The 8,448-nt window shown below is 62.1% G+C and overlaps 1 protein-coding gene across 1 annotated transcript in view; it reads left to right on the forward strand.

The window, feature by feature from the left end:
- KIAA0100 (KIAA0100 ortholog) overlaps positions 1–8,448 on the forward strand; it is a 15,269-nt gene that overhangs the window by 5,961 nt on the left and 860 nt on the right. Inside the window, exons 15-39 of the mRNA XM_009887244.1 lie at positions 7–189; positions 311–516; positions 688–1,783; positions 2,033–2,224; positions 2,318–2,520; positions 2,600–2,718; positions 2,792–3,012; positions 3,147–3,337; positions 3,423–3,522; positions 3,598–3,800; positions 4,149–4,443; positions 4,556–4,713; positions 4,835–5,041; positions 5,160–5,259; positions 5,456–5,638; positions 5,932–6,053; positions 6,132–6,287; positions 6,370–6,491; positions 6,577–6,757; positions 6,836–6,922; positions 7,026–7,136; positions 7,222–7,357; positions 7,577–7,701; positions 8,045–8,146; positions 8,258–8,392. Of these exons, the coding sequence (XP_009885546.1) occupies positions 7–189; positions 311–516; positions 688–1,783; positions 2,033–2,224; positions 2,318–2,520; positions 2,600–2,718; positions 2,792–3,012; positions 3,147–3,337; positions 3,423–3,522; positions 3,598–3,800; positions 4,149–4,443; positions 4,556–4,713; positions 4,835–5,041; positions 5,160–5,259; positions 5,456–5,638; positions 5,932–6,053; positions 6,132–6,287; positions 6,370–6,491; positions 6,577–6,757; positions 6,836–6,922; positions 7,026–7,136; positions 7,222–7,357; positions 7,577–7,701; positions 8,045–8,146; positions 8,258–8,392 (4,934 nt within the window). The remainder of the gene's footprint in view (positions 1–6; positions 190–310; positions 517–687; positions 1,784–2,032; positions 2,225–2,317; positions 2,521–2,599; positions 2,719–2,791; positions 3,013–3,146; positions 3,338–3,422; positions 3,523–3,597; positions 3,801–4,148; positions 4,444–4,555; positions 4,714–4,834; positions 5,042–5,159; positions 5,260–5,455; positions 5,639–5,931; positions 6,054–6,131; positions 6,288–6,369; positions 6,492–6,576; positions 6,758–6,835; positions 6,923–7,025; positions 7,137–7,221; positions 7,358–7,576; positions 7,702–8,044; positions 8,147–8,257; positions 8,393–8,448) is intronic.

Below are 8,448 nucleotides of genomic sequence, written 5' to 3' on the forward strand. Positions count from 1 at the left end.
TGCAAGTGGAGTCGTCGGACACCTGCACCGAGTGCCTGGCCAGGGTCCTGCCCTTGTTCTGCCCGCGGCCCAGCGGAGCTGAGCTTGCCAAGCAGCCACCCTCTGCCTCAAGTGAGCCCTGGGGGCTGCTCTGGAAGGTGGATCTGAAGGTGGAGGATGTGAACCTTTTCACACTTTCGGCCCTGGTGGGTAAGTAGCACCCAGGCTGATCCCAGACGGCTGTACTGGAAGAGCCCCGGCAGTCAGAGGAACCTGGGATGTCGTGGTGTGCCTCCTCTGTGCCTCCAGCACTGACGTGCCATCTCTCTAGGCGCCCTGGAGCTGCGGCTGGACACACTGACCGTTTTGGGGAGTGCCGAGAGCTGCACGGTCAGCGTCCAGGGCATGGTGCTGGCCTTAGTGAAGAGCATCACGGAGAAGATGCAGCCGTGCTGCAAAGCTCCTGCCATCCCCAACCCGGTGGCCAACCTCTCCATGCTCTCTGTCACCTACCACAGCAGCATCCGCTCTCTGGAGGTTGGTGTGGGTCTCGGATTCTCTGCTTTATCGTGTTCTGGTGGGACTGGGATGGGTGGATGGGGCAGGAGGAAGGATTGGTTGGCACTGAAAGGTGCTGGAGAGGAGAGTGGGGCTGTGCTGCGCTGGACCTGGCAGTGACTTGGTGCCTGCTCGCTCTCTCCGCTGTAGGTGCAGTGCGGCGAGGGGCTGGCGGTGCTGTGGAGCCCGCCCGACCACATGCACTTGTACCATCACACCCTGGCAACCCTGCAGTGCCATGAAGCCTTGCGGAGCGCCCTTGGCCACAGGTCACCTCCCTCCCTGCCCCTGGAGAGCCCAGCGTTCCACCCGGCCACCCCTGCTGAGACACCAGGGCCCCCTCAACCAGATGGGACCACCCCCAAAAGACTCCTGTCCTTGTCACTGGAGCTGAGCTCTGCCAAGCTCACAGCCTTTGTCTCCGAGGCCAACTACATCAGCCTGGCTGCCGAAAGGACCTCTGTGAGCTGGCACGGTGGTGCTCTGCACGGCTACTGCCCTGAGCTGGCTGCCGGCTTTGATGGGCACAGCATCTTCAGCTTCAAGGAGGTGGAGGTGAAGCTGCTGCCAGAGCTGGAGGAGGTCATCTTGCACCGCTGCGCCTTCCCCACCCTCCGCACTCTCCGCAACCGTGGCTGGGCTTTCTCCTTTGCCAGCGTGACCATTGAGTTCCCCTACCAGTATGACTTCTCCCGCACGCTGGACGCTGCTGTGGGTGTGCAGAAGTGGCTTAAAGGTCTGCACCGGCGTGGGCGCCCTGCCAGCACAGCGCTTCCCCCCGACCTCCTGCTCAAAGTGACGCACTTCTCCTGGGTTTTCCTGGATGACATCTTTGAGGTCAAGTTACGAGACAACTACGAACTGATGAAGGATGAGAGCAAAGAAAGCGCCAAGCGTTTGCAGCTGCTGGACGCCAAGGTGGCTGCGCTGCGCAAGCAGCACGGTGAGCTGCTGCCTGCCCGCAAGATCGAGGAGCTCTATGCCTCGCTGGAGAAGAAGAACATTGAGATCTACATCCAGCGCTCACGACGCCTTTATGCCAACACGCCAATGCGGAGGGCCCTCCTCACCTGGACCCTGGCCCACTTGGAGCTGGTGGCCATGGCTGACGAGTCCTTCCACGGCACAGAGCGTGTGTTGGAGCAGATGAGGGACCTGGACAGTGTCAGCCCATTCCCCCCTGAGGGTCTGGAGATGGTTACCCAGTGGTGTCGCATGATGAAGGGCAGAGTTGGCAGCTTCTTTGGTGAGTTGCTTCGTGTGAGGGTGCCTGTGGAGGACAGCACGGTGGCTGTGTGGCCTGGGCTCCCAGGACAGGGACCTACTGGCACCACGAGATGTGTAACCAAGCAGAGGAGATGGTTTTTGGAGGTTCAAGGGAGTGGGAAGGGAGCAAAGATGTGACAGGACAGTGGCTCCTGCCATGGCCCTGAGAGGGGGAGCGGCGCAGTGTCACGTTGCTGCCCCATCTCTCAGCCCTTACTCTGCCCCACAGTGCGAATCCGCGACTATCCTCGCTACCTCTTTGAGATCCGGAACTGGCAGCTCTCGGGCCGGCTCATCGGAGCTGAGCAGTGTGGCCAGGCCTGCTCCCGGCGCCGCCAGGTCCTGAAGCTGGGGCTGCCCTGGGGGGACGCGACAGTGGAGAGAAACATGCCACCCTTGAAGTTCTACCATGACTTCCACTGTAAGAGCTGGAGGGGCAGGAGGTCTCTGTGCCGGGGTGGGGACGGGGCTGTGGGGGACGTGCAAAGGGCTGAGCCAACCCCTGTGTCCCCAGCTGAGATCTCCCAGTACACCATCGTGTGGGGGCCCTGCTGGGACCCAGCCTGGACCCTGATCGGCCAGTGTGTGGATCTCCTCACCAAGCCCTCAGAGGACCCCAGTGCCCCATTGCCCTGGTGGGACAAGAGCCGCCTTCTCTTCCATGGGGACTGGCACATGGACATCGAACAGGCCAATCTGCACCAGCTGGCCACCGAGGTGGGTGCTGCCGAGGTAGGGAGCAGAGTGTAGCATGGGGCTGGCTCACACCTTCTTCTCCCTATCCTTGTCCTTACAGGACCCCTACAACACCACAGAGAACATGCACTGGGAGTGGAGCCACCTCTCCTTCCACTGGAAGCCCGGGCAGTTTGTCTTCAAGGGCAACCTGGACATCAACGTCCGGACAGCCTCCAAGTGAGTGTGGGCCTGGGAGCATGGGGGCTGATACCAGTGCTGGGGGGTAACCAGGGTCTCTTTCCCCGTTCAGGTATGATGACTGCTGCTTCCTGCACTTGCCCGACCTGTGCATGACGCTGGACCTGCAGTGGCTGTGCCATGGGAACCCCCATGACCACCACGGCGTGGTGCTGCGCTCCCCCGAGTTCCTACCCGAGGTGCCGGTGGGGCAACAATACGATTCCTACCGTGCCTTCCGCTCCGAGAACCTCAACCTCTCCATCCGGATGGACCTGACACATCCCAGTGAGGGTGGGTGACAGCGCCCCGGGGATCCCTCGGGGCCACGGCAGTGCTTGCTGGTTTTAGCGATCCTTACCGGTTGTGGGTTGGGTGCTGCCGTGTTCCTGCCCCGCAGTGCTGGCTGACGTCGGGTATATTCTCAGAGCACTCCCAGCCCCGGATCCTGCTCTACAGCAGCACCCTCCGCTGGATGCAGAACTTCTGGGCCACGTGGACCAGCGTGACGCGCCCCATCTGCCGTGGGAAGCTCTTCAACAACATGAAACCCAGTAAGAAGAAGCTGGGGCAGCATTACAAGCAGCTGTCTTACACTGCGCTCTTCCCCCGGCTGCAGGCAAGTCCTGGGAGTGGGGGTCTGGTGCTGCCTCCCCATCCTGGCTGTGCTGGGCTCTCAGCCTCTGCTATCTTCTCCCTCGCAGGTGCATTACTGGGCCTCCTTTGCCCAGCAGCGGGGGATCCAGGTGGAGTGCTGCCAGGGGCACATCTTCACTCGCGGCACCCAGCGGCTCATCCCGCAAGGTGAGTGGGGACCCTGCCGGCAGCGCTTCCCGGCAGGGCAGGGCCCCCCCTGACCCCTCTCTCCTTGTCTCCCAGCAGGGACAGTGATGCGACGCCTTATTTCGGAGTGGAGCATCACGCAGATGGTGAGCGACCTGAGCCAGGTCACCGTGCACCTCATGGCCTCCACTTGTGATGAGAGTGCGGACCACCGGCTCGACACCCTGGTGAAGAAAACCCATCTGCTGAGCCTGTCCTCCCTCACCTACCAGCGGCACAGCAACCGCACGGCTGAGGAGGTACCGCTGCAAACACATAGGGCATGGCAGTCTGCGGTGACCTGATGGCATTCCCCGGGGACAAGGGGACCTCGGTCTTTGGGTGCAATGGGGGAGGGATTTGGCTGGAGAGGAGACGGACCTGCAGGGCCTCTGATCTCCTGAGCGCTTGGTCAAAGGGATGCCTTGTTCCAGCCACAGCGTCCCTGGTACGGGTCCCTGCTGATGGCTTTGGGGTTGTCCCCCAAGCTCTGGTCCCCACGCTCTGCCTGCAGGGACTGGCAGGGCTCCCAGCCCCTGTGCGTGAGGCCCGTGGGCAGGGGCTGGGGATGGCTTTGCCATGCTGAGGCGCTGACCCTCTGTGCTCAGGAGCTGCCCCTGCGGGATGGGGATGATGGTTTCCACACGCACCAGCTGCACTTGGTGGACCTGCGGGCGTCCTGGACCACCACCAACCGGGACATCGCCTTCGGCCTCTACGACGGCTACAAGAAAGCGGCTGTGCTCAAGCGCAACCTGTCCACCGAGGCCCTGAAGGGGCTGAAGATCGACACGCAGCTACAAGCCAAAAAGCTGAAGCGGGGACCGCTCTCTGCTCACTCCGTCCCTGCCAGAGTGACCGCTCCCATCACCAGTGGCCGTCCTGAGAGAGCCTCCTCGGGGGGTGAGCACAGCAGGAACGGGGGCAATGAAAAACCCAAAGCCATGCCTGCGTTCACCCCGTCACCCCCAGCCAGCCCCCCGCAGCCTCGCACCGACCCTTTTTCCTTCCCCAGGGGCCTACATGCTGCAGAAGCTCATTGAGGAGACGGACAAGTTCGTGGTCTTCACGGAGGAGGAGTCGGGGGCCAGCGAGCAGCTGTGCGGCATCGCCGCCTGCCAAACCGACGACATCTACAACCGCAACTGCCTCATCGAGCTCGTCAACTGCCAGGTACCTGCCCCCCTCGGCCAGCCTGCCTGTCCCCACGCTCTCCGTTCCCCCTGGCTTTGCTGCGAGAGGGGCTTTGCCCCAGGAGGGCTCGTCTGACCCCTGGGGGTCTCTTTCCCCGCAGATGGTGCTGCGTGGTGCGGAGACGGAGGGCTGCGTGATTGTGTCTGCCGCAAAGGCACAGCTGCTCCAGTGCCAGCACCATCCCGCCTGGTACGGGGACACGCTGAAGCAGAAGACGTCCTGGACCTGCTTGCTTGATGGCATGCAGTACTTTGCCACGACGGAGAGCGGCCCCACCGAGAGGGAGCACGGGCAGCTCTGGCTGGAGGTGAGTGGCTGAGAGGGGCTGTGATGGATGAGCTGTGGTGGGGACAGGCAGCACTGTTGGTGTCCTGGCCAAGGTAGGGAGAGCAGGGACAGCCAGTGGTGCCTCCTTGTGTCCCCAGGTGAAAAATATTGAGGAGCATCGGCAACGGAGCCTGGACTCGGTGCAGGAGCTGATGGAGAGCGGGCAGGCGGTGGGGGGCATGGTCAGCACCACCACAGGTACTGCCCGCAGCGCTGGCTGCTGTGCCTACCCCAGTCCCGCTCGCTTGTGACCCCCAGGCTGGTGGGGCTGAGGGCACCTGGCCTGTCCCTGGATGGCTCCAGGAGCTGGCTGATGCTCTGAGCCCTGCACCGTGGGGGTCTCCAAAGTGCCAGAACGTGGGGCTTTGACCGTGGTCCCCTTGCCTGTCCCCAGACTGGAACCAGCCCTCAGAAGCCCAGCAGACCCAGCAGGTGCAGAGGATCATCTCTCGCTGCAGCTGCCGCATGTACTATATCAGCTACAGCCACGACATCGACCCCGAACTGGCCACGCAGATAAAGCCCCCTGAGACTCCCGCCAACCAGGAGAAGGAGGATCTGCTGAAGAAGCAGGAGGGTGGGTACCTCCAGGCAGTGTGTCGCAGGGGGTGGAGCTCTAGGCTGACCCACAGGTGTCAGCTGAATCCAAGGATGGTCTGTCTTGGCCCCACTGAGATCAGAGGGGTGCATACAGGAGGGGTCCCCAGCCACGTGGCAGTGCACCAGATGATACTGAACATGCTGTGTCCACTGGAGCCAGCGTAGCCACCTTGGCTCATTCCTCATCCCTCTCCATCTCTGGCTGGCCCCCACATGTGTCCCGTTTCTGGCCATGCTGAGGTCCCACTTGCCCTTTGTGTGTCCCTGCAGGAGCTGTGGATACGTTCACACTTATCCACCACGACCTGGAGATCTCCACCAACCCCGCTCAGTATGCCATGATCCTTGACATAGTCAACAACCTGCTGCTGCACGTGGAGCCCAAACGCAAGGTACCCATGAGGCTTCAGGTCACCGTGTCACTCACTGCACCCAGGGCAGTCCTAACCTTCTCCTATCCCTGTGTTCAGGAACACAGTGAGAAGAAACAACGGGTGCGCTTCCAGCTGGAAATCTCCAGCAACCCTGAGGAGCAGCGCAGCAGCATCCTACACTTGCAAGAGGCCGTGAGGCAGCACGTTGCCCAGATCCGGCAACTGGAGAAGCAGATGTACTCCAACGTGAAGGTGAGCCTGTGTCCAGGCAGGACCTGACTCTCCAGGGTCCCTGCTCCAGGGCAGAGGGTGCTGAGAGTTGTCTGTCCTTCAGTCCCTGCAGGATGACAGCAAAAACGAGAGCCTGCTCGACCTCAACCACAGGCTGCAGCAGCAGCTGAGCCAGGAGAAAGCTGACCTGCAGCTGGAGAGCGAGGAGCTGAACATACTGATCAGGTAGGGGCCATCTCTGGCTTCCCCAAGCATTGTGTCCCCCTTATTCCAGGGCTCCCACATCCCAGCGCTCCCCTCTCTGCTGCAGGTGCTTCAAGGACTTCCAGCTGCAGCGAGCCAACAAGATGGAGCTGCGAAAGCAGCCGGAGGATGTGAGCGTGGCACGGCGGACTGAGTTTTACTTTGCCCAGGCACGCTGGCGCCTGACTGAGGAGGACGGGCAGCTGGGCATAGCCGAGCTGGAGCTGCAGCGCTTCCTCTACAGCAAGGTACCAAGCTGGGTGGTGGCACTCGCAGCCCCTGAGTGGGACCTGGGACATGCCATGCTGATGGCTCTGTTTGCGCAGGTCAACAAATCTGATGACACGGCCGAGCATCTGCTGGAACTGGGCTGGGTCACGATGAACAACCTCCTGCCCAATGCTGTGTACAAGGCAAGTGGCAGCCTGGGGGAGCAGCCCTGCACCCTGGGGACCCTCGAGTGGCCTGGCCAGGATGGCCTGTCCTCACCCCAGCCACCCGTCCTCTTCCCTGCAGGTGGTGCTGCGTCCCCAGAGCTCATGCCAGTCCGGCCGGCAGCTGGCACTGAGGATCTTCAGCAAAGTCCGGCCACCCGTGGGAGGCATCTCCATCAAGGAGCACTTTGAGGTGTCAGGGCCACGCCGGGAGGTGGCAGGGTCCCCGCGGGGTGCAGACAGCGCGTGCCCAGCTCTGACACACCTGTCTCCCGCAGGTGAACGTGGTACCCCTCACCATCCAGCTCACCCACCAGTTCTTCCACAGGATGATGGGTTTCTTCTTCCCCGGCCGCAATGTGGAGGAGGAGGAGGTGGGGGATGAGGAAGACAAGTCCAAGCTGGTGACAACAGGTGAGAGGCTCATGGTCGCCCTCCTCTCTGGTACCTGAGGGACGTCCCTGAGCAGTTCTGGCTGCCTGTCCTGTGTCTGTGGGCAGCTGCTGGTGGTCCACGTGTTGCGGAACAGGGGCTTGTGGTCTCCCCTGTGGGCAGGGAGCCGTTTTGGGAGGATCTGGGTCATGGCTGACACCCAGCCAGACACCAGCCACCGCCTCCCACCATTTGTCCCAGGGATCCCCGTGGTGAAGCCACGGCAGCTGATCGTGGCCGATGACTCGCTGGGCCCAGGGAAGGGAGTCACTCAGGGACTGAATCGGACGTCAGGGGTCAGAAGATCATTCCGTAAAGCACCCGAGGTACCCGCTGCTGCCTTGAGGGGGGAATCTGGGAGAACCCTGCTGCGGAGCCGGTCTGTTTTCCCTCAGCTGCAGGGCTAGGCAGCCATGTCCTCCCCCACTTGTCTGTCCGTTTTCTCCTGCTCCCTCCCACCATGAGGATTTGCATCCTTTACAACCAAGCACCTGCACGCTTGGTGGGACCCCTGCAGCATCTCATTTTCCCAGCACTGTGCCAGCTCTCACCTCCTCCCACCCCGGTGAAGCAATGCCATGGCGTAGTGCCCGGCTGTCCCTTCCCCGCTGGTTCCTGGCTGTGTCCCCTCTCCTTCCCTTCTGCTCATGGCTTCTGCTCTGTCTCCAGCATCCTGTGGATGATATCGACAAGATGAAGGAGCGTGCAGCCATGAACAACTCCTTCATCTACATCAAGATCCCACAGGTGCCGCTCTGCGTCAGCTACAAGGTACGGGGACGGTGGGATGAGGTGTGCTGGGGACGGGGACAGGGCACGGCCCCTGTGGTGGGAGGTGGCCTGGAGCATCGTCCCACACTGCCTGGTACCCCTCTCACCCAGGGTGAGAAGAACAGCGTGGACTGGGGCGACCTGAACCTGGTGTTGCCATGCCTGGAGTACCACAACAACACGTGGACGTGGCTGGACTTTGCTATGGCGGTGAAGAGGGACAGCCGCAAAGCCTTGGTGGCACAGGTACGTGGGACCCCATCCTGCAGTGCCTCCGTCCCGCTCGCAGGGAGGCTGCCGGA

Source organism: Charadrius vociferus, unplaced genomic scaffold, assembly GCF_000708025.1.
Source record: "Charadrius vociferus isolate BGI_N301 unplaced genomic scaffold, ASM70802v2 scaffold1746, whole genome shotgun sequence".
Lineage (NCBI taxonomy): Eukaryota > Metazoa > Chordata > Aves > Charadriiformes > Charadriidae > Charadrius > Charadrius vociferus.